The sequence below is a fragment of the Colias eurytheme genome, chromosome 22, assembly GCF_061535395.1.
Source record: "Colias eurytheme isolate Ceu_HAF_F1 chromosome 22, ilColEury1 Martin Lab GWU primary, whole genome shotgun sequence".
Taxonomy (NCBI): domain Eukaryota; kingdom Metazoa; phylum Arthropoda; class Insecta; order Lepidoptera; family Pieridae; genus Colias; species Colias eurytheme.
In genome coordinates, this window is record NC_143001.1 from 3,169,616 (window position 1) to 3,197,018 (window position 27,403).

General features: G+C 33.5%; 1 protein-coding gene across 1 annotated transcript; it reads left to right on the plus strand.

Moving 5' to 3' along the window:
* Positions 1–7,670: 7,670 nt before the first annotated feature.
* On the plus strand, positions 7,671–26,605 carry LOC149898603 (glucose dehydrogenase [FAD, quinone]-like). Its single transcript, XM_090114896.1, has 4 exons — positions 7,671–8,362; positions 22,062–22,219; positions 24,360–24,474; positions 24,692–26,605. The coding sequence occupies exons 1-4, from the start codon at positions 7,787–7,789 to the stop codon at positions 26,027–26,029; spliced, it is 2,187 nt and encodes a 728-aa protein (XP_089971022.1). The 5' UTR covers positions 7,671–7,786; the 3' UTR covers positions 26,030–26,605.
* The last annotated feature ends 798 nt before the right edge of the window (positions 26,606–27,403 follow it).

Genomic DNA, 27,403 nt, shown 5'->3' on the forward strand with positions numbered 1-27,403 from the left:
ATTGGTCCAGTTCATCCCGCCATCTTTTCTTCGGCCTGCCGCGGCGCCTTCTAGCTGTGTCTGGTCTCCACAAAGTCGTTATCTTGGCCCACAGTTCGTCCGGCATACGACTAATAGTTGAAAATTTTTACATTGTGAAATATTATAGTGGTGTTAATATTTTAGAATGTCGTAAGTAATTTTGGATTTTCAATAAAAAGCTCATTACCTCTAAGGTACAGTGCAGTGGCATCGATAAAAAACATTGGGCGTTAGTTGTTCAATTGCCGGAAAAAATTTAAATAAAAACTTTCTAGTAGCTAGTTGAAAGGTATTGTTTTGCTTGATGTCAAACAACTTTTTATTTTATAAAAGACTAGCGGTCCGCCCCGGCTTCGCCCGAGGTACATATTTCGCAATAAAAGGAATACATACATACATACAAACCTTTCCTCTTTATAATATTAGTATAGAAAAGTAAAGGATTTTCTTGATTTTTTTTTAAATATTCCACAACACAATTGGAATCTATTCCAATTTTATCAATACCTGCTTTCTTAACCCCTAAGAAACAATTTAGTATTCGTATTTTGGCCTGAAGGCAGAAGAAATGTAAAAGAAACTTCCTTCAAATCACCATTAATGTGAAAGCAAATATAGTGTAATTCAGCTGTATATCATTTTTACGGCCTGTACTTAAGGATATTAGTTTAACCTTACTGAATTTAATCTTTGTTATATTTTTTTTATGAATGCTCTTTATGAACTTAGGTTTCATACCATTATTGAAAATGTCTCTCAGAATAGAGCAGGGCATGAAATACTTTTTGACTAAAATACATTTATGATTTTGATTGTATTGTTCGATTTTATTTATAGTAAGTATAAACGTATATAGTAAGTACTAGCTTCCGCCCGCGACTCCGTCCGCGCGGAAAAATTAAGATTTATTTTTTTTCTATGTATTTTTCCGGGATAAAAAGTATCCTATTTTATGCCCAGGATAATAAGGTATAATTATACCAAGTTTCGTCGAAATCGAACCGTTAGTTTTCACGTGATGCCTTCACATACAGACAGACAGACAGACAGACAGACAAAATTTTTTTTTATCACATATTTGGGTTTGGTATCGATCCAGTAACACCCCCTACTATTTATTTTTTCAATATTTTCAATGTACAGAATTGACCCTTCTACAGATTTATTATATGTATAGATAAGTACAATGTCGCATGGTTCGCTATAAATTCATCAATTTGTATAAGATGATATTAAATTCTGGATTTAGGTACCTATTTAATCTTATACTACAATACACCTAAACTAATATAAACTTGGCGGTGATAAAAACTAAATAAGTTGAGTTTTTATACGTAATACATGCCCGTAAGCATTATTCTGACGCTTGTTTCTTTTGAATTGTCATAAGTAGATATACATAGATGAATACTAACCATTTCGACGGAAAAGCCTAGAAGAAGTCTAATTGAATAAATAAATGTTTGAGTTTGAAACGAACCGACAAGATACGCTGTACTTAATTTACTTTACCTATGTATGATTTATATCTACCATTTCCTAAAACAGTTTCTACAGAACAAATCCACAAGAAAGTGCTTAATTTACTTCACCCATCTATGATTTATTACCATGATATTCACACCAATTGTCGATGCAAATGCTAATGATACATACATACATAGAACACTCATATCTAATTTATCCGAGTCAATCCACGCAGAGCACAATATCCGACACGTTGGGATGAATATTCAGCAGAGTCCAGGATTACACGTATAGCACGATCGTATTCATAAATATATGTTGCATACGTCATTGGCTGTTAGCAAATTGTACTAATATTTTCTTAACAAACGTATCTTTTATTCTATTGCATAGCTTCTATCGCGGACCTTGAGCGCGGGGACCGAATCGAGAAATTCCGTAACGAAAAAACCTCACGCTCCTCACTCCGACGGGCTCGGAGGTGTGGCTTGAAGGCATGCTATGCAATAGCTTTACCGCGGCAGTCCCCGAGTGCCACACGTCTTTTTTTAATGGAATCGAGGAAACCGTTTTTGATGAGATACAATCTTGACTTTAGGAAAGGCTAGATAGTAAAAATGAATCACTAAATGTGTTGGTGAGCGCAAAACTCGAGAACAGCTGAACAGATTTCCTTAGTTCTTTTTTTATAATATTCCTTGTGGTACGAGGAAAACGTAAATATGTACCACGGAAGAAGCTGGGACGGGCCGATAGTACTTGATGAAATTGATTTAGATTGATTTTTATATTGAAGTCACGGGCGGAAAGTTAGTATTATTATGTGCATTTTGTAAGGATGGATTAATTGTTTGCTGCTCTACCAAAAACAGTTGATCTTGTTCTATTAAACAAAAATATTATTATTAATCAAAAATATGTTATCTATACTAATAATAAAGCTGAAGAGTTTGTTGGTATGTTTGAACGCGCTAATCTCAGGAACTACTGGTCCGATTTGAAAAATTATTTCGGTGTTTGATAGCCCATTTATCGAGGAAGGCCAATTTATCATTAGGCTAAAATCAACAGAAGCGGAGCCACGCGGCTGAACCCGCGAAGCGCAGCAAGTATTTAATAATGTTAGAATATTACATAGCACCTCATTAAAAAAAACGGTGATCAATTAACTTGACAATTATTGTGAAAAAAATAAGGAAAATATGCTCAAATTATCTCATGTCGAATAAAATGTCAATAATTGTTTTTATTACTTCTTTCCTCAATTACCTAACCTTCAAGATTTCATTAGATAATTCGATCTGCTAACTTGAGTAGATAATTATCGTTTGTAGTAAAATCACTCTTAATTAATAAACATTATGGGTAGGTATAATCTATTACTGTAAGAAAAAATATTTATTGACATATTTTATAAAGAAAAATAATTCATCTATTTATAATATACCTACTATACCTATAAGGGTGCACTCACACACATCAGTCACCGTCACGGCACGTCACCGGACAGGATTAAAACAAATATGTATCAATAGTTCTAGTATGACTCTGTTCCCACACGACAGTCGCCGGCACGAAATCTATCAGTGACGTCACCGGTCAGGCACGTCAAATAATCTTTCCATACATGTATCATACTTTTATCCCCACTCACCCGGTGCCGTCACGTCTCAGTTCAGTCAGCGTCGTGCTACCGTCAATTGCTACATGTTCTCTAGCGTGACACACGTCTAATCACTGACTAACCTGATGTATGTGTTCAATGATTCAGTCAAACCGGTGACGTGACTGACGGACAACATGACGGTGACTGGTGTTTGTGGATACGTACACAAACCGTCACCGATCAGTCATCGGTGACTTGACGGTGACTGATGTGTGTGAGTGCACCCTAATACAGAACCGAGGGGTCCTACATTCGATTCCCGGTGGGGACGAAGAAAAAATGTCTCAATCTGGCAGGTCACAGAACGCTGATCACCTTGTACCTAAAGAAAATCGAATAGGGGACATGTGATGTCAATATAACTAAGAAAAATTAAACAAATACATATTTTTAAATCACTGTAAAATATCATACATCATAAAACGCTGAATCAAACGTTCATTAATTTAAAATTTTAAAATAATACTGTTATGTAATTAACGAATAATGATTGCACATTTTAATGAGGTAAAGTTGAATTAATATTGAATAAATGAACGAATATTAAATTTCCTCTTTTTAATAATATATGAAGTCCTGAGTAGTGTTGCCTCGGTAGCTGGCGCCTCAAAAAAGCATTTACTTCATATTAAATTTCCTCTTTTGCCCCAGCACAGGTATTGCCTAATTAGTCAATTTGTGTTATGTAAAGTAAAATTATGATTACCTACTGGAAATTCTGAATATGAAATATTATATATTATATTACTTATGTAACTAGAGAGAAAAATCACTACATAGTATAAAACAAATGTGATGCAATATTTTTAATAGATAGAGTTGTTCTTGAGAAAGGCTTTATTTTTAATATTTTAGTTTATAATTTGTTAAGTTTTAGAATTTAGAGAAAGAAGGCGAAGCTGCGGGTGGAAAGTTAGTATTGAATAAAGTGAACAATTCATTAACATGGAGCCTAAACGAGTTCGATTCCGTCCCTGGTACAAGATTCAATATTTTGATTACATAATATCATCAATAATGGAGATGCTAACTAACGTTCAATTAGTATAAACAAGGGTTCAATTAATTATCTACGAAATAATTAAGTTTTATTAAGCACTTGTGAAACTATATAATATTTATGAACAATAAATTAACAAGACTTTTTGTACAGGAAAGGAAAATAAAAACTTTCTGTAAAAGTTGTATGCCATGTAATAAATGTTATGTTTTAAATAAAAATGAGACAATTAAGTTCATACTCAACTTTATAATATAACATCATGAACACATTATAATTTATAAGCAAGCTTATAATATATATCACAATTTTTTTCGCCTTTCCTGTCTTTTTAAATAATGAAACTTAATTTTGTCACATCTAAGCAAATAATTGCTATTTTTTTATATTGTTTTAAGAAGTATATTTATCAAAATAAAAGACAGCCTATTTAGCCCAGTCATTTCGCAATCTTTGAACCTTAATCTCTAGAAAAAATTCGGCAGCAAAAAAGTTAATCCTTTCTTTTGTGCTATGTCAAAAGAAATCTGTTTTAAACACAGGCGTCTAAGGAAATATTCCGATTTGATAAGTGAGGCAAGGTTGTACCAAGTTGACAAGAAATAAATTATAGCTTTCACCCGTAGGCAAGAAATCCTTTGATTAATACAATGACGAATTATATCTGTAGACTAATACGCAATACATTACTGCTTCATGAAGAAGTTTGTTCGAATAGTCATATAGCTAAAGAGCAATGTAATAAAAACAATTATATTTACTCGTTGTTTTGTAATACGCATGCAGAGAGTATTTTTGCTAATTTCGACGCTCGTGAAATACTTTGATAACTTCCTTTTTGTTTGAAATTTCCTTTTTATTTTTGCATTTTTACAGATTGAGGAATATTTGCTTTTGATTGAGTTTGCTTTCGAAGTCATCTTTGCAAATAACTGAAGAAAGTATATCTTAAGGTGGTGTTCTAATTTAAAATAACACAAAATTAAAAAAAAAAAGAATTTTAAAGGGTGTGTATTAACTATTAAGTGTGTATAAATTAAAGCGGGTGAAATAAAAAGAAAAAGGAAGAATTTTATAAAATACCTATATATTTATTTTACCATATTCAAATTTAATTGTGAGGAGCATACTAGTTGGAGCCTTTTTTGAATTAACCCTACAGTAGTCGCGTTGTCTACACGTGTAATCCAGTGATACAAAATGGCAAATCTCTAAAAATCTAATAGTTCCATTTATTTCATCCTTCGTGTACTCTGAGTTAAATAATTGCCGCATGCACTTAGTGCAGCGTGGAGAGTCAGGTGCGCGTGGATGTGCAACAGGAGCTCTGCAATATTCGCGGTCTACGTATGTATGCCGCGCAACCAACTACGTAAGTTTTTTTGTGACTGTTTTATTTATTATTTACAAATAATATATTGTGATTTTAAAAATAATGTGACAGACTTATAAATTATAAATTTTTAATATTTGTAATTATTTATTAATATTTGTAGGTAAAAACAGGACATGCAAGTGCCATGCAAATGCCACGGAAATGCCACGGAAATGCCACGGAAATGCTTCGGAAATGCCACGGAAATGCCACGGAAATGCCACGGAAATGCGACGGAAGTGCCACGGAAGTGCCACGGAAGTGCCACGGAAATGCCACGGAAATGCCTCGGAAATGCCACGGAAATGCCACGGATATGCCACATAAATGCCACGAAAATGCCACTGAAATGCCACGGAAATGCCACGGAAATGCCACGGATATGCCACGGAAATGCCACGGAAATGACACGGAAATGCCACGGAAATGCCATGGCATTTGCCTCTTTTACCTGCGGCACGCGCGGCTTTTGGTTGTCGCAGCAGCAGCTTGCTAGCGGTTTCGATACGGATTGGTAGTGTTGTCGTATTCATATACTTAAATATAACAAACATAATTTTATATTAGTAAATAACGAAATGACAGAATTTAACTGGGATGATAATGCAGTACTTCTATTAATAGTACAGTACTTACAACTAATCTAACGTAACCTGTGAACGAAACAAACAGACAATATTGGATTAGATGAAATTAAAGCAATATTCGCTAATTAAGTACTATTGCACAAATTTATTCATCTAAAGGTGTGATTACACATTAACAAGACAATTACAGATTATAACAAGCCGCGGAAGTGAGATACACAATAACAACTCGCATTCCACTTCCTAACGCGCAATCAAAAGGCGTTATTCTGAAATTTAATTGTGGCGCACTACAAATAACTTCAAAACAATGGATTCACAATTCAGAATTAGATCCACACAAAAATGAATCTATAGCTACTGTATTAAGGCTCATATTAGATCTAACCTCTGTATCGAAAATCATAGTGATAGATAAAGTTGGAGCAAAACTTATGGAACTTCCTAGAATTAATTCTCTGTGAATTCGCGATATCAATGTTCATTTGATCGCTTTTATCCTGAATATGGACTTGAATATAACAAAGTATGCTATCATTTGAGTATTTGTGTATTGCGAAAAGGTCTTTAGTAAAATCCTTAATTAAAACTGCTTGTAAGTTTACTAGGAATGTTAAAGAATTTATCTGTTAGTGTTAGTGGAACTGCAGAATAAATCGCACTAGATAACATGAATAAATAATTGATCCCATACCTATTAAATAAAATAAATTGTACATGTATGTGTTTAATCAATGAATATTGATCATTATTATTCATTGATTAAACACAAACATGAAATTTCTTCAATCCTAAAATAGCAACAATTTTTTCAAAAGTATTAAGTAATTTCGATTCGAGTATTTCGCTCTTTAGCCTCATTATCATCTATTTGTTTCCTTGTCTGACGCGGTTTTTCCTTTTAACGAGTTGCCTACTGAAAGATCTTATTTAAAGCTCTATTTTGTGTGCTATTGTGATTCAAACGGCTAACTAGCCAGAAACAAGCTCCTATTATTATTAATAAAAAAATGGGTTTCACTTATCACACAAATTCCAACAAATTTTACTGTACCTAATTAGCCTATTCAGCTATCAATCGAAGGTATACACAAATTGCATACTATTTTGCAAAAAATGCAATAGTAACCTTGTAACTAAAAACCAATTAGGTGAATGTCACTGAAGCCGTTTCTACAATTATTATACAGACAATAAAATCAATCTTCAACACTATGCAAGCATTACGACCATCTAAGACGACCATTATTCAATTTTCGGCAACAAATTCAATCAAATTACTAACTTGCATTATGCAATTAGCCTGCAACTATCGAGCGTCATTGAATCTAAAAAAAACATAAACCAGGGCGCATTGAAAATGTTAATCAGTTCATATCAAGCTTAGAAGAAATTATTACCACCCGCGCATTATGCTAGCAATCAGTCGCTTGTAGAACGTTCACCCGATCTGTCACTAATAAAATTAAAAAAAGTTTAAAACTAAAAAAAAAAAAAACATATAGAACTGTTTTGTAATAAACTCCTTTGTACGAAATTTGAATTGACCGCGCCGCGTTCTATTTTTAGTGTTCTTTTTTTTTTCAAAATTTTATTGACAGCCAGGAACCGTAACGATTAATCGATTATTCGCTTAAAATGTTCTAGTGCTTGCCTGTGTGTGAATTAAAATGTCTACAACATGGATCCCTCCGGATGTGGCACCAGTTTGTGCTACAACGCAAGCTCCTTTAACCCAATGCTCCCACACTGGATACGTGTTCCTCGCTTTAGTGACGCAGTTATTCGGAAAATCTATTGACGATATATATTCAAAGGTTAACCCATATTCGAGTTCACATGATACATATTACTCGAATGTACGGTTCCCATCGCACCCGCCTGTTTCCGAAACATTTCGAATTCCGTACTCGACGCGGCAATCGAATTTCGACCTTCACCCACCGCATATAGGTTCGACATTGGGAAATCACTATTCAAGTTTAAATTTTCCGAAATTCGATTTTGAAGATTCTTACAACGGACGGTATTCGAATAAGGAGCCGATTTTCGAATTTAATTTTGAAAGGCCGTATGATTCGGATTTGGCGGGTTCTAAGAAAGTTGAAGTTAAGGAGATTAAAAAAGAGAAAATTAAAAAGGATAGAAGGAAAAGGGATATCGGTGATTATGATTTTATAATTGTTGGTGCGGGGTCCGCTGGCTGTGTTATCGCGAACAGATTATCTGAAGTGAAGAAATGGAAGGTAATGTGCAATTTAATATATTTGTATTAATATTAAACCACTTCTATAGATATTATTCAATCAAATATAAGTGCCTAGAGTGATTCTTATATTTAAAGATATATTAGAGTTATATACATAATAATATTAATACATAATTAATATTATCTAGACACGCTTTGTCAAGCCGAGTTCAAGCGAAGATACATAATATGTATTACAGTAGGTACTAAGAGATATTCATTATTCATACCAATATTTTAAATAAGTTATTATTATAGTAAGAATTTAAAACGTAGTACTGTATTACTGAATTCTAGGAACAGCTATATTATAATATTTTAGTATATTCCATGACTCTTTTACAAAGGGATTCATTACTCGAAATATCATATTTTCAACTAAAATTTTGTGCTCTTTTCCCTCAAAGTTAAAAAAATGTTTTTTGTTTTTTCGCAGTAATCTTTTAATATTTCATTTTGGACTAACTAATACTCTGAATGCTTTTAAAATTTTACGTGAAATAATATTTATTTTTATAACTGGAATAATATAAGAACAGGAAGTTAAATTAGTAGTGTAAAGTCAGGAAGAAGATAAAATATAATGTTACTATAAAATTCTCAGGCAATTACTTACGGCATTAGTCACGTAATATTGATTCTTTTCTTGAGAAAATTATGATTGTTGAGTCTTTATACCTACCTTGTAGGTTATTATTAAGAGCATATTTTACAAATTACTTACATTAAATTACTTGTTATATGTATTACTTAGGTACATTAAATGCAAAATATGGTTGAAGAAAGTTTTAGTCTTTTTGGTGTGGTTGGTACTTAGTATTCTCCTTTATTATGTTAGTCTTTTAAGAGGAAAGAAAATGGTATAACATTATTTTTAACACACTGCTGAGTAACAATATACCTAATATTAAATTAAAATTAAATAAAAAAAAACTGTCACTGTAAATAAAAAACATTTTTTTTTTGTAATTTATTTGAGCTTGTGTAACTATTTCTCCAAATTGTCGTAAATATATATCGAAATGTCACTTATAGTATAATATAATTAATTTAGGTAATTCAGAGAAATAACTAGATTGTATGACAACATGACCATAGTGGTTTTTTCGAAAAAAAAAAGACGGGTTGCACTCCGGGAGTGCCGGCAGAAGTGAAAACTCCGTCTTACGCTTTTTCGATCAGGTCACGTGTCCTGACGCGAGTTTAAGATTTTATACCCATTACAGAAAAAGTGCTCAACGCCGCTAAAGAAGTTTTCACTTCAAAAAAAACTTTCCAATAATCTAAATATTTCCAAACACGCGTCACCTATATCAGTATCAGTAATCAACCTTGATATTTGAAAGGAAAAAAACAATTATTACTGCGCTACAATGTTAGTTTGCAAAACAATGAAGTCACGCAGAGATTCCTATCATTTAGATAAGGAAGAATTTCTTTGGAATATAATTCTTATATATAAAATTCTCGTGTCACAATGTTAGTCTGCATACTCCTCCGAAACGGGTGGACCGATTCTCATGTCTGTGCATATCGGGTAAGTCTGAGAATCGGCCAACATCTATTTTTCATATGTACCACGGGCGAAGCCGGGGCGGACCGCTAGTTATATATATAGGTAGCAATTCTTCCTCAATATTTAACGGTTCAGTGGTTAAGATTTTAAAGGTCGAAGGTTCTTTTAAATATCTGTTTTAATTCTGCCGTATCTCTGTTATTCTCTGAAGAGATTTTACACGATAAGTACTGTGATAAGTAGATGTATTTAGAATACTTATAACTACATCTTCATGTTGAGATAAATCAGAATTATCAAATAAGGTTCTGAAGAAAAATCTAAGAAACATCTATGGAGTATACCTACTAAATATTGAGTTTATGATACCTTTTTGTTTCATGCATCATCTCTCTCCTATCACAGTTTCAGAACCTAATATAAAATATAATGTACCTATATGTATCAGTAATCAGTGATATATTAATAAATTCATGTATCTCTGTATAGTTTAAGAACACACACCAAATCTTATTTATCATGTGGTCTTTTACCTCCTACAAAAAAGCCGTCAAAATACAAAACGGTACCCAAGTGAAAAAATGAAGTTATAATAGGTATGTCGGTTGTCTGTCCAGACGTCACGACTCGACGGGAAAGTTATCTCAGATATGATATTCATTTATTTGCTCTAAATAAATATGAAAAGCCTTCGTATAAATGTTTTTAAAATGTTACGGTACTGACAGGTTAAGCCTCGAATGTATGTTAAAATCGGTAGAGATTTTTATACTAGCTGATGCCTGATTTTTTCTATGAGTTTACCTATATTGAGTTACTAAGTAATTCCTTGAAATGTTCAAGGGCTTCAGTATTTCTTTTTAATACTTTTGTTTTTCCCTTTATATTGTAACTGTAAATGATTCATACTTTATATGATTGAGCCTGGGCTTTATACTATGATTTCTTGATTTACTGAATTAGTCCTTGAAAATTGAAATGTTTGAGAAAAAGTGAAGCACCTTTTTCTTTTATTTTTTTACTTCAATATTGGAATTGTTAATGATTCTAATTCTAAAAAGGTCAAGAAAAATATTTAATTGGAAATCTATTTTCGTAATATGAAAAACGCCTAGTAGAGCAGTTTTTACACCTAAATATAAATAATAATAATTAACTTTTATTAAATCAACTGTAAACATTCCAATTAAGGGCGTTTACCGCAAACATCAACTACAATATTATACAAAAAACACTAATCATGATTTCTCAAACATTTTCTTATTGCATAAATCCCACGACCTAGCGAGTTAATGATACTTGCAACATTATAGTATCGATACAATGGGTGGCCATTTTGAAAATAATTATTCGCCTGAAAGAACTTGAATTAAGGTGATGTTTGATCGATTTTCGGTTAGAATTAAATGTGTTTTAAGTGTTGCCTGATAGAGATTGCTTGTTGCGCTAAGACTGCCTCTAGTTTAATTAAATGAGTTTCATTTCTTGGCTTTCTATGTAATCTCTATAATAAAAAAATTAATCGCAAAATGTGTTGGTAAGCGCGTAACTCGAGAACGGCTGAACTGATTTCGTTAATTAATGCGAGGATGGTTCTTATGGAGAGAAAATGTAAACATGTACCACGGGCCAAAACCAAGCTGGGGCGAGCCGCTAGTGGAAAATAGAATAAATATATAAACTAGCTTTCCGTATAACAATATTAATTTGATACCTGAGAAAAGAGGTTAGGTTTTATCCCGGAAATCCCAATCCTGTACGGGTGAAGCCGCGGGAAGAAAGCTACTATTTTCGTTAAATATGTGTAAGTATTTGTTTTCGCCTGTCTATTTTATACCAGACAAATTACGTTCAAAATATGTCCCACTTACCTACCCATTACCTAGTTACCTACCTCTCCAATCAAATCCAATTACTTTGACAATGACCTTTGGGAATTTATATTTCCACATCAATATTTTTGGCACTGCTTTACGTAACCATCGGAGGCAATGAGCGAGAAAGTTCAAGGTCCCAAACCTAAATTATTGAACTTGACATTGATTTTACTTTATCTCTCTTTCGGGCTGTAAGAAAATGGCACAAATTCTGTGTATTTTATTTTGTATGTATTTGATATGTTTAATTAAAAAAAAAATAAGGTATTATTTTCTTATTTTTATATTTAAGTCATTTAATTTAAATCCATACTTAATATTATAAATGCGAAAGTAACTCTGTCTGTCTGTCTGTTACTCAATCACGCCTAAACTACTGAACCAATTTTCATGAAATTTTGTATGGACATATTTTGATACTCAAGAACGGACATAGGCTACTTTTTATCCCGGGAAAATGACGCAATCCCGGAAATCCCACGGGAACGGGAACTATGCGGGTTTTTCTTTGACTGCGCGGGCGAAGCCGCGGGCGGAAAGCTAGTAACTAATAAATTAACTTTATAAAAAATAGTTTTTAATAATCTACTAGATATAGGACTTATATTATTCTAATAAAAATTGTATTCAGAAAAAATAAATCAATAGAGAAAAATCCGCTAATAGTTTTTAAATAATATTCTTAGTATCTAATACTAATAAGGTGACAATAACGTAAACTACCTAAAGTGATTTGTGTGGTGATTTGAAAAAGATTTAATAGAAAATTCTTTATTACCAATACGCATTTAAAACAGACCATTTTTTTGACATTTCTCATAAATTCTAACCTAATATAAATTCATAAAAATGCACATAATCATAGTTTGTAAAACAATGTTTATGCAGAATGTTACACATTGCAGTTTAATTGCTACTTATGTAATACAGCCAATTGAAATTTCATGCACCACTGAACATAATTTGTTACAATTATATACATCCTCCTTAGATTACAAAATAAAATACAGATAGAGCATGTCAATCATTCATCGCCCTTGTCAAAGAAAATACGAAATCAAAAACGAATACGTTCCTCCGCTAGTGCTATAGCGATTCTAGTGTCATGCAATACGTCAAAAGGGGTTTGATATTTTAGTAAAAAAATGCTGTCTTGTGATATTAAAACGCTGTAAAACTTGTTCCCGAAAACAAACAAAAAGATAAAACATCGTTTTACAGATTTTCTGTAGATTATTTGGCTTATTTAATTTTGTATACAAATAATAATTTTACAAATACGAAGGAATTCAAAACTTCAACGTATGCTGCCAGTATTTTGAAAATGAATTTGCCATTTTTAGGGGTAAAATGGTTAAAAGATATTCGGGGTAGTGATGTTGGATTTTTCGATCGTGAATGTGATTATTTGTATAGTGCAATAAAAGTTCATGGTCATTATTAGATTATTTTAAAAAGCATTATACATTTTTTGTTACTTTTATAAAAAGCGTCGTTTTCGCCATTGAGATAATATTAATATGGAGACGACACCGCCTACATCACTTATGTTCCACTCAACATACGTCATGTGACGTATGTTGAGCGGTATTTTTTAATGGTTTTAAAGTGAAACGCATCAAACATGCCTTCGTGTGTGTTACGATATTGCACAAATAATACAAATAATACGGAAAAGTGCAAAGGAATAACTTTCATCGTTAAGTACCTAACTAGATAATAATTTTTAAAACTTAGTTAGAGCAAAAAAATGGCGCACAGATTTTGTTCGTGGTGTCTCCTCCATACGTAGTAATATTATCTCAATGGTTTTCGCTTGCGATTTAATTCATGTGAACTCCATGATGGATATGATGAAAATAAAATGTCCCGCATTCTCGACTAAAAACTACCGCTATTCGCATTCATATGTTTTGAAAAATAAAAACTTTTTTTAATGTAATTTATTTAATCAATTTAATGTAATTTATTTAATAAAAATTGAATAAAATTATTTTATCCATGTATAACTTTAGTAGATAGGTGCTTTATATAACAAAATAATTTTTACAATATTATAAAATAATATCAAAAACCCGAATTTATATTAAAACTAGCTGGTGCGTTGTGCGCGGGCTGCAAGCAGCCCGCGAGCCCCTTTTGCCCCTGGGTTGAAGCAATAGGGCAGTCTTTTGAAAATGCATCAAAATCCCCCGTCAATTTGTTATTATTTGCCAACAGCGATTCCACAGTCAATCGGAAGTGCTTATTAATTCCCAATTCAAATATTTTCTATTTTGAAATGCTGTCGACCTTCGAGGGTGCGTTGTGCGCGGGCTGCAAGCAGCCCGCGAGCCCCTTTTGCCCTTGGGTTGAAGCAAATAAATAATAGCAGCCATTAGAAAATGTGTTAGAATTCCAAGTCCATTTGTAATTTTCTGCTAACTGCGATTCCACTGTCAATCGGAAGTGTTTATAAATTCCCCATTCAAATATTTTCTACTCCGGGGGGCTTTCCACTTTCGAAGGTGCGTGGTGTGTCTCAACCCGGGCCAGAAATCTACAATCAATTGAAAATGCATTCGAATTTCCTGTCCATTTGTTACTATATGCTAATAAAAAAAACAGCGACTCTACAATCTCCAGTCAATGATACAAAATCATTGATTCGTGATGAAAAATACAAGTATTAAAATATAAAAATAACTACGTTAAAAAACCGACTTCAAAAACGGAAAAGTAAAAAATAAAAAGTTTTGACATACTTAATTACTATAATATATAATATTTGATTGTGCTATTTACTAAATAAATAGGTTTGTAGTCGGTGCCAAGAAAATATAAGCACTTAGTATTAAACCCGTGTAAATCGGCTATTATAAAAATCATACATAAGTTTTACCTTAGTTTTACACAGGCTTGTTTGATATAAGAACTATTTTTTTATACAAGAACTACGCTATTGTTTGATACAAGAACTACGCTTCTTTCGATACAAGAACTCTTCTTTCAATACAAGAACCACGCTTCTTTCAATATAAGAACTACGCTCCTTTTAATGCAAGAACTACGCTTGTTTTTTATTTTAGATTATTTATTATAGATAATAATATACATAATTATAAGCTATGCTGCTAGCGAAGTCTCCTCTCGTGCGAGCACTACGCATTCTCAATGACGTCCATGGCAAAGTGGACATTTTTACGTGCCCGTTGGGTGAATTAGCAAAGGTTCTTCTGTATATTATTAGCTATTAATTGTATTTTTATTGTGTTAATTTATTTCTTAGATCAAAATATCTAGTTTGTTAGTTTAAGTTGTTTTATTATTAGTTTAGTTTTTGTGTAAAGTTTTAGTGTAAGTCAATACCGCATTAGGTTAAGCTTGTAAAGGTAATTGATGTAATGATAAATAAATAAATAAATAAATAAAATAAAGTGGTTTTTAAAATGAACGTGTTAAAAATCATTTCAACTTAGAAAGCATTTGATGATAATAATAAAAAATTTACGATACATAAATAAAATACAAGTTGTTTAAACCTATCAAGATTTTTTTTGTTTGAGTGGGAATCGCCCTAAACTCGCTTCTGGCGGAAGTTCAAAAGTTAACCTAACTCGCTCGTCGCTTCGCTCCTCGCTACCTATTTGAATATTTACGCCGGCCGCTGACGTGACTTGCTCGCTTCGCTCGCTTGGCTAGTGCGGTAGTTCAAAAGTTAACCTAACTCGCTCGTCGCTTCGCTCCTCGCTACTTCTTTGAATATTGACGCCGGCCGCTGACGTGACTTGCTCGCTTCGCTCGCTTGGCTAGTTTGGTAGTTAAAAAGTTAACCTAACTCGCTCGTTGCTTCGCTCCTCGCTACTTCTTTGAATATTTACGCAGGCCGCTAACGTGACTTGCTCGCTTCGCTCGCTTGGCTAGTGCGGTAGTTCAAAAGTTAACCTAACTCGCTCGTCGCTTCGCTCCTCGCTACCTATTTGAATATTTACGACAGCCGCTGCCGTGATTCGCTCGCTTCGCTCGCTTGGCTCGTGCGGTAATTCAAAAGTTAATAAATATTTTCTACTCCGGGAGGCTGTCGACCTTCGCGGTTGCGCCGTGTGCGGGCAGCAAGCTGCCTGCGGCGCCGTCCTTTGCCGTTGCTATTCAATTTCCCTTCCTACTATGGAAATTTCCATACAAAATTTTCGAAAAAAAAGAATTCGCTTTTTACCAAAAATTTTGATGTGCCTGGAAGCGGACCAGGTTTTGAAGCATTTTTTACTTCCGCGACCCCGACCTACCTGCCACCAGTTCAGAGAACCATTGAATTTCGTGATGTATGGAAAATGGAAACCGGGGGTCGGAGAGAAATTCTGAGTATGCAGTTTTGTATATCTGGCCGATTAGAGCACAGAAGTCAATTTTCAGACCGATCGTAAAGTAACCGGCGCCACCATCTTGCTTTGAAAAATTGGCCATTTTTGAAAAAAAAAATGGCGTCCAATTTGAAATTTCTCCATTGCCCTGGTAGCGCCCCATCTTCCTGATCATTTTTTAGTTCTACACCCCCCACCTATCTCGCGCCGTTTCCGAGAGCCGTCGAATTTCGCGTTGTATGAAACTCGGAAACCAGCGGTGGAAATTCAATTATGAGTATCCCACCTTAATGTGCGGCTCGATTAAAGCCCCTGTGCCAAGTTTCAGCGCGATCGGCCCAGCAATGGCCGTTTTAGAAATTGTATGGCGGCGGCCATTTTTTCCGCGATTTTGAATTTTTTTCACTATCTGTGGTAATTGCTCGAGGTCTACTACAAGTTTAGTTTGAGCACCCCAGATGTAGCTGCTACCGTTTGCGCGGGCCGTTGACCGTCTTCGAGAGATGAGGGAAAGTTTAAGATTTCGTATTTTTCTGGATATCCTGGGAGCTGGGCGAGTACGAATGCATCATTGGTGTATTTCTCCGTTGCGCCACCTCGTCTAAATTTACGTTTTTATGTTTGCGCCAAAAATGGAAAAAATCCAAAATCGAGCGTCCCACTATGGCTCCCTGGTAGCGTCCCAGGGTGGTGATCATTTTTAGTTCCGACACCCCCCACCCAACTCGCACCGTTTCCGCGGGCCGTTGGATTTTACGTTGTATGGAAGTTGGAAACGGGGGCCCGGAGCCACTCGAACGGGGCACCGATCGATTCGCCGGCTCGAACAGAGCACGTGTGCCAAATTTGAGACGTAAGGATTCATAAACGGCGATTTTGGCAAAGTACGGCGGCCATCTTGTTTTCGCGAAAATCCCCATTTTTCCACCACCCCTGGTAATCGCCACCAGTTCCGAGCATTTTTTGTTCAGACACCCCCCCTCCAGGTACCACCGTTTTTGCGCACCTCCAGGGGTCCACTCTCTTGTCCAGGGTGTTGGAGATGTCAATATTTTTCCGGTGGTCACTGGGAGCACCTCTACACGTCCACGTCGAAATCCCCCCAACTTTCCCCGTAGTTTCCGAGAAACCCGATGTCAATCAGTCAGTCAGTGGTAGTGTAGCTTTATATATTATAATAAAAATTAAAACATGACTGCTAATAATTTATGTAGCCTACGTCACTACCACCACAGCTACCTTCATAATTCAGATGATTGCAATGACACCTCACAAGTCACAACTCAAAATCGATCCAACAGTTTATACTGCAGGGCGTGTCAAAGAAATATTATACGTACATACCTACACTCGAAAAACATAACCCTCTTTCTTCCGTAGTCGGGCAAAAATTTGGGAAATTTTTCATTATCTGGTAACATAACACGCACACAGAAGCACCGTGTTCGTACAGTGCAGCGGCGAAATGACAGCACACATAGCTTTATGGAAATGACGATAAATCTTTCGGTTTAGTTCGGCATCGCTCCATCTGTCTTTTATTTTGTAATCTAAGACATCCTCTATTTATCATCATAATAATGCAGTGTTTACAAATAAGTGTAATTAACAATACAAATAAATATATTAAAGTGTAATGTCAATATAAATTTTATTGAATAGTCCGGGATCCATCGCCCATTTTTGCAAGTGATTACTATCAAGCTAATTTTTCGTGAGTAGCTTTATTTTGATGAGATGCCCAATAATTTCATGTACGAAACTCTCGATTGTGGTAGCTACCAGAGGAAACAAGGATAAAATATTTTGATTTGATGGTTCTCAAATATTAATTACTAACTGAATGGTTTTTTTGTTCAATCTCAAGATAATTATCTAAATTATTCGAAAAAATATATGTCCTACAAAATCTATGGTTTGATCAAAGAGTCCCCCTTTCCAATGTGTATCGATAACGAAGTCATCATAAATGATTACTAACCAGCTGATTTTTTTATTTTCACTTATTAAATACTTATATAATTCAACAGACATATTGTCCTACAAATTGCGTAATAAATATTTGAGAACCGTCAAATCAAAAATTTTTATCCTTGTCACCTCTGTAAGCTACCACAATCGAGAGTTTCGTACATGAAATTATTGGGCATCTCATCAAAATAAAGCTACTCACGAATAATTAGCTTGATAGTAATCACTTGCAAAAATGGGCGATGGATCCCGGACTAGAATGCATGTGAAAATAACATTTACTACCCGTTGTTAAAACAATCGTTATAAACAAAATTTTCACAGTAATTCTTTCAGAAAAACAAATTTTAGGGTGCCTTTACACCAATAATGTGCGAGGAATGTGTTTGAAAATAACCAATAGTACGAACATTATTAGTGGAAAAGCACCCTTAGTGTATTTTTTTTCAGTGATTATAACAATATAATTATTGAGTTATGGTTTTATCATCTTATCGTTATATTTGATATCTGATGAAAGAATTTTTTTTGTTGCAAGTACATTTCAGAATTGAAACTTTTAAGTAATATGTAACATAAGTTTTTAAATGATCAAAATACTTTTTGCGAAAAATCTGAAATTAAAATTGCATCATTCATTAAATTCCTAGACAATAATTTCTAATCAGAACAAAAATAAGTTTTACATAAGATAGAATATAGTGTAGTTCCTAATCTACAAAGCTTCTATGTTCCACTTTAATAAACACTACACCACACATTCCATTGGGATTGAATACTAAACAAATAACCATGTTTCTAAACGACGACTAAGTTTCACAAAGTCACTCCCATATTACTTCACTTTATGGTCACTGCATACGGCCTGATTGTCCAGTAGTTCTGAAATTAATAATCTTTATTACTAACACACATACATACATAACTAAGGTTTTTAATTTTATTAGTCTATACTAATATTATAAAGTCGAAGATATTTTTTTTGCACGCGCTAATCTCAGGAACAACGGGCCCGAAATGAAAAATTATTTCACCTATGTAATTATCATCACGCTAAGACCAGTAAGAGCAGAGTAATGCGGGTGCCGCACCGCGGACACAGCTAGTGTTTAATATTTTGAATAAATAACATTTGTATAATATGAAAAATAAAAATAACCAATTGAGAATCAAATGCAAACTCTATATTGTAATGTCAACAAGGCATGTAATAATTGTAATGAGCCGATATTCCCACGTGATAATTACAATTAGTATTATGTAATCGTTACGATGTCATGTACATTTCCCATAATACATTGTTTCTATACTATGTAGTATGCAACTACAATAGAGCGATCCGAGTCTCATTTAAAGTTTTTATATGTACATAGGAAAAGTTGTATATTATTAGGTTACAAGCAAAACCATTACAGAATTTTAGTTACCTACCTTAGTAGGTACTATTAAGTATTCTGTGATTCAGTAAATTTATACATTTGTTTGTTTGAACGCGCTAATCTCAGGAACTACTGGTCCGATTTGAAAAATTATTTCAGTGTTAGATAGCCCATTCATCGAAGAAAGCTATAGGCTATAATATATCATTACGCTAAGATCAACAGGAGCGAAGCAATGCGGGTAAAACCGCGGAGCGTAGCTAGTACAAGATAAATTACATTATTCAAAACAAAACCCCTTCAAAATTTTCGCACTAAAACACCACTCGCAGCATTGTTTCCATTTTATATCGCGATCCTGAACGTTATGCCCCAAGTGCATGTAAAAATGTGTAAAATGGTATAAAAATGGAATATCGCTTGTTTACCCCGTTATCGTAAAGTGCTGGGAATCGTGGCAGCAACGAGCTAACAGATGAAATGTATTCATTTGTTCTTGTTTTTTAGTTTTTTGTAGGAAAATGTTTACTGGATAATGTTGTTTGATTCAACGCGAAATAAACAAATTGGCTTTGGATTAAGTTTGTTGCGTGAAACCGTAGTACCGATTATGTGTAAGTGTAAAGTAGTAATGTACATAGTAGCTGAAATGAGTTATGGAATACTAGGAATTTACACAGGTAATATAAATTAAGTGTCACTGTAGAATAATAATCTAATATATAAAAATGAATCGCAAAATATGTTGGTAAGCGCACAACTCGAGACCGGCTGACCCGATTCCGATAATTCTTTTTTTATAATATTCCTTGAAGTACGAGGATAGTAATTATGGAGAGAAAAGGTAAACATGAACCACGGGTGAAACCGGGGCGGACCGCTAGTTTGAAATATAACTATGACCGACAAAATATTATAATACTCGGAACAACCGATATTCTTTAACTGAAAAAAAACCTACAAAAAGCATTTTGTATCTCGCTTTTGACGTATTATTTTCGCTAAATGTCAATTTCAAATCTATTCTATTTTCAAAAAAACTTTTTTAAAATTTTTGACAGCAACTAAAAGAAACTTAAATATTCAAACTGGCCACTACACACTGGCATTGTCACCGGCGCTTTGAACTTTTAAAAAAGAATGAATTGAAATATGGTGCGCGTCGCCGAAAACATGAATTTTTTATTGACGCCGGTCGCGCGCTTCTCATGGAGCACAGGTTAAAAAGAATTTAAAAATGATCGGAATTATGACTGGCTATAAATAAGCTTGCTTTTGTTTTAATTTTTATTTAAAAAGCAAATATTATATTTGGTATTTTCATGCAATATTCTCGAACATTCAACACAACTTTACTACATTCATTTTAAGTCGCTTATAGTTTTGTTGCATGTGAAACAATTAAATTATTTTAATGCCAAGGTATGTTTTTTTGTTAGTTTTTCTTTCACATCGCAAGGGGGCAATTAAATAATATGATTTTTTTGTCTGGAAATAGGAGACTAGACAGTGAAGTATGGCAATTTATTATGACCACACGCGGTGAAATAAATAAATTATTTATTCCACTTAAAACATTTTACAAATTAGAGCTACCCAGGCTCCTAAGATAGTTACTAGTAATATAATAATATGACATGGACAAAGTCACGAGCAGCACATAGTAATCAATAAAGAGCCTGGGTCACCGGTGATTCATTTGGCAGTTAAAACCCAATCAAACTTGAGAGCGGGAAGGTCGACTATCATTTTTCATATTAATTGCTCTGGCCGTAGTTTACAAACTTGCTACACCTGAAACTTGCCGGTATATAAACTTTTGGGTGATATAACTGCTTTTGTATGTTGTGTTTCTGCAAAATAATAGAATCGAGTTTTATGCAGGGTTAAATAAACTTACAATTTTAGTCATCGTGAAAAAATAATTTTACTTTCCTAAAATTAGTCTTTTTAATGACGTTTACAAATGAAGCGTTTCGTAAAAGAACATTTTATTAAAACAGGTAATGTTAATTGTTAGGTAACAACGTGGTTTAAAATATTTACACGAATCATAATTATTTTAAGTGCCCTAAACCTCAATCTCATATTATCATTGTTGTATCTGTGGTTTTTATTATCTTAATCTTAATACTATTATAAAGGCGAAAGTTTGTATGGATGTATGGATGTTTGTTACTCTTTCACGTAAAAACTACTGAACCGATTACAATGAAATTTAGCACACATATAGAGGGTAACTTGGATTAACACATAGGATAGGTTTTATCCCGGAAATCCCACGGGAACGGGAACTATGCGGGTTTTCCTTTGAAAACGCGGGCGAAGCCGCGGGCGGAAATCTAGTATTTAATATTAATAGATATTATAATCACTATCATCCAAAAATAACATTACTATCACTTGTAGATAGAACTAACTACTACTACTAACTATACATTAAAATGTTAAAGATAATAAACCGTTAGATACTAAATAAAAAACATTCATCCGTTCCATTTTTTTATTCATTCATCAAAATACAATATGTACCTACAATACAGACCACCACTTTTCGATACACTATTACGTCATCAAGCAAAAAAAAAACTCAAAAATTCTTCTTTACTTCCAGATTCTTCTCCTCGAAGCCGGTCCAGAAGAACCAGATGTTACCAGCGTACCGTCCCTAGCACCCACCCTGGGCAATTCCAACATAGATTGGATGTACAGAACCCAGCCAGAAAAATTGACCTGTCTCGCACAGAGAGGCCAAACTTGCGCCTGGTTCAGGTAATAAGCCAAATATATCGCGGCGAATTCTCAAACATTTGTGCATGTCAGTTGAAAATGGATAAATTTAGTGAGTTTTCAGTATTGAAGTTTGCCAAGATATAAATGGTCGGGAAGTTTTGGTTTGCACTAGTTTCATGTTGTGGTTTGAGTGTGGATTGTGATTTTAATATGACGTATTTCAGTATTTGAATGCTGGAACGAGAAAGTAGTGTTTGGGAATTAAATATTTAAAACTAGAAGTGCTAAAAGTTACGGATTTAAATTTAATACGACCTATTTCGGAAGCATTTGAATGGAGTAATAATATTATAGTAATAGTTTAGGAAATTAGATATAAACTAAAAGAAGATAGAGCGATGGATGTACTATAAGTATTCAAATATGTAATATGATCACGCAAAATTGAAACTGTTAATATAATATATAGGACTAGCTGTTTTACCCACATTGCTCCGCTCCTATTGGTCTTAGCGTGATGATATATAGCCTTCCTTGATAAATGGGCTATCTAACACCGAAATAATTTTTCAAATCGGACCACACACACAAAAAAAAATCTTTAGCTTTATAATATTATATTATAGCTATATTATATTATATAGTATACTAGCGGTCCGCCCCGGCTTCGCCCGTGGTACATGTTTACGTTTTCTCTACATAAGAACCATCGTACTTCAAGGAATATAATAAAAAAAGAATTATCGAAATCGGTTCAGCCGTTCTCGAGTTATGCGCTTACCAACACATTTTGCGATTCATTTTTATATAATATAAGAGATAATATAAGAGGATTAAAGAATTCTCGGAAATAGTCCCGTAATGATATCTCAACTACATGCCGGTCAAATAACATTAAATGCCGGTATACCGACACATCTACTACTGACATATCGTAGCATAGTAGGTATAGTGGTTTTTTTCCTTTCTTTTATACTTTTTAATCCTACTAATCTTAATTTATTTACATACCACTCACATATAAATTCCTCTAACACAATAAAACAAGAATCAACTAGCCAAAACTTTCTAAACAATACAATACGAAGCTGTTGACATTACAAGACCCTGCTAGCGCAAAGGGCCAAATAAATTACACCAACGTTTATACATTTCAACGGGCCTTATGGGCGGATCTGAGGCCATAAACTATTTGATACTAGTTTCAACTCCTTAAGAGGTAATGGATGAGAGGGTCGTATGAAAATATTTGCTTGTGGACTTAATCTTTTGGTTATAGTTTCATAATACGAGTAGGTTGGTTGTAGTGTTTGTAATGTTCTAAGTTTGATAGTTTTACAGCATTTAAATGTTTTATAAATGAGACATTTTTAAAGAAAAACATAGTTGATTACGGAAGACGCGGTTTGAATGCCGCCTTGTTGAATTTTTCTATTTTTTTTATAATTTCTCATGTTCTAAGTTTTAATTCAGTGCTTTTATTAACATTATTCAATTTTTTTAACTCAAATAAAATATAATACTTAATTTATAGGTTTCTAAAAATATAAGCAAGCACTTAAATGTAGAGTAATAAATCGCAGGCGTTAAGTTAAGGTTTCATTTTTATTTTAATGACCGTAAATAAAATTTTACGCTCACATATTATGAAATAGCAAATAATTTTTAACTTCAGAAGTATGATTGAAATAAAATTGATTTTTCACTTCAGTTTTCCGCTAAATTTCTTCATATAAAATTAAGTCACATTTAATATACAAAATTCTATTTGAAAAGTTTTAATTATGATAGTTTATAGATTGGGATGAAGAAGAAGAATATTTTATATCTCAGAATCATTTACATACCTTGAATTCATTTTGAAATTATTATAGTTTTAATTTATATTTTCAATAAATTACTAGTTGTTCAATAAATATTCAATGCATTTTTTACTAGACTGCGAAAGAAGAACAGTTATGTTATTGCGAGTGTTTGTATTTCTTTGATACGCCCTATTTATAACATTTATTTCATATAACAGACAATCATCAGAATAATAATTGTTTTAGTAACATAGGCTACATAAATAATTGGCAGTTAGGTTTTACATGAATTTTTAATAAGTCTGCCATGACCATTTTAATAATTGTTTCTATAAAGTTTCACTTGAATAACATTAACTAAAATATTTTTTCAGAGGTAAAACAATGGGAGGTTCAAGCGCAACTAACTACATGGTATACATTAGGGGAAATCGATTGGATTATGACGAATGGGCTGCAGCTGGCAATCATGGATGGAGCTATCCCGAGGTATAAATGGTTTATCCTGTCTGAAAATATGCTCTTTGTTTGTGATTGAATTTATATTAAAAATGAAGTATAAATTGATAGGCTGGGTCTTTATTTGGGGAAATATATCTTTGCTATTTATTTGGGGAAAATAGTGATCATTAAGTAGTCAGTTTGCATCGAAACAAAATATTATAAGAATGGAATACATTTTGCTACAATCCTTTATCTTAAACAGGTCCTACCGTATTTTAAGAAGTCAGAAAACAACAGAGATATAGAAGCTCACGACAGATACTATCACGCTGTTGGCGGTCCACTGAACGTCGAAAGGTTCCCGTATGTTGACGTTCCAACACTTATGCTTCTCGAAGCTTTCAAAGAAAAAGGCCTCCCTGTCACAGATCTGAACAGAGAAAGCAATTTCGGAACAGATATTAATGTTTCAACTTCCAAAGATGGCCAAAGACAATCTACCAATGTAGCATTTATACGACCCATACGTCAAAAAAGACCAAACTTACATATAATCACACACGCATTTACTACTAAGGTTATCATAGATCCAGTAACAAAAACTGCTCAAGGAGTCGAATATTACAAAAACGGTGTTTTCTACAAAGTATTCGCCAAAAAAGAAGTCATAATGAGTGCTGGTTCTATAAACTCACCAAAGATTCTTAAACTATCAGGTATAGGTCCTAAACATGAGCTAGAAAGTCTTCACATCCCTGTATTATCAGATTTAAAGGTTGGATATAATCTACAAGATCATGTCACAACTGATGCTTTAATTGTCTCGCTAACAAATAAGACATCCACTTTAGTCAATAGTGAGAAAATGTTGAATGAACTTTACAAATATCATGATCAACATCCAAAGAAAAGCGGTCCATTAGCTACTACTGCTACATTGAATAGTATAGGATTTATCAAAACGAGTGTTTCTAGAGAGAACGCGCCAGATATTCAATTTCATTTTGATGGGCGTAATGTTGCTCAGTTTTATTCAGATCCCACTTCATACATAGCATCAAATGTATTTCCTTTAGCATTCTATGATGGTATGGCAGCAAGACCTTTACTTCTAACACCAAAAAGCAGAGGAGTTATTTTGCTTAACCAAACAGACCCCACATTTGGATCACCTTTAATTTATCCCGGTTTCTTTCAAGTACAAGAAGATGTAGACGCTTTAGTTGAAGGAATGAAGTTCGCTGTTAGTCTCGAAGAAACAGAAGCATTTAAACTAAGCGGCGCTTCGTTCGTAAAAATACCAGTAGAAGGTTGTTCTCAGTACTTGTGGGGAACGTATGAATATTTTGTCTGTTTATTGACTCATTATACGTCTACAATTTATCATCCAGTAGGGACTTGTAAGATGGGTCCAGCGTGGGATAGAGATGCTGTTGTTGATCCAAGATTACGAGTATATGGAATAAAGAAATTGAGAGTTATAGATTCTTCTATTATGCCTAAAATAGTTAGAGGTAATACCAATGCACCGACAATTATGATTGCTGAAAAGGCTTGTGATATGATTAAAGAAGAATGGATATCGCATAAATACCAATAAAATAATAGACATCAATTAGTTCAAAGTAGTCAGGTTTCTGTAAATTCATTAGAGATTGTAATTTAATATGAGTCATAAGTTTTATGGCTTTACTTCGATGAATCCGATCTAAAAAGAGTTTAGAAGTTATTGCAAATATGAATTGTAAATTGAGCCCATATTTAATTAAGAACATTTATTTTTTAGAATGAATTGTATTCATGTCTGTGTGATTTGTTTGTTTAATAAAAATATTATATTTATGTAATGAGATTGCGATGAATTATGTTTGCTAACGGTTGTGAAATTTCACTAGTTGGTTAGTATTTTATATAATTAGATTGAATATTTTATAAATATTTTTCTGACGCATATTGTTTTATCATTTATTCAGTTACTACAAAGAACAACTAAACATTTCATAAAATGGCACTCCGTAGGGTAGGTTACAATACTTTGGAAGTATATTTTTAAACATTTCCTTGTAATTTTCCTGTTTTTACAAGGCCTCTTATTACGAATCACATTACACAAGTTATTTCTTGACAATAACAGCGTCTATTGTTAAATGCCTACATTTTAATTTGATTTTCTGATTGTGATACAAATATTAGGATTTTACAACGTAAATCGTATTATAGAGAGCAAATATAGCAATAATATTAATTGTTATACTAAATTGAGAGAATGATAGGAAATTTGTATAATCAATAAATGTTTTAAAAGTACTTCATTCTCACTAAAAATGCGATTTTACTTACTCACTTCGCAGGACATCTATTGAATTTAATTCTGTAATATGATAATATTATAAGGGGTATAATTTAATAGTATAAAGCAATATTATAGTGTTTTATATTATGCTCATATCAATAAAGAAACTCTGCGATTTATATTATGTATTTACATAGTAAATGTAATTAAGTCGAGTATACAGGAAAATTGTGAGTATTCGAAATCCCACACTCATTGTAAACGCAACGAAAAAGAAAGTTTCAGACAAAGACCAACGGAATAATATCGCGCTGAGTCATCTACAAGGAAGATTTTAAATGAAGCCACTAGCATGGCGATTTATTTATTTACATTTATATTATAAAGAGGAACTATTTACTTGATGGTCGGAAAAACTTCAGTTTTAACGGCTCAAAGCTGAATAATTATTACTGGGTCTAAACTATATAACATATTTTTCGTATTTCTGCGCGGACGGAACAGCAAACATCTTAATATAATACATGTAAAACAAAAATGCTTGTTATTAAAATAAATGTGTGGTTTTATGAAACCACGGTAAAAGTGAAACTGTTCGAACGGTTCCGAACACTACTTTGTGTAGCGCATGTCGCGTGACGGTCGGCTGCCGAGTAGGTATACCTACTAGGCAGCCGACCG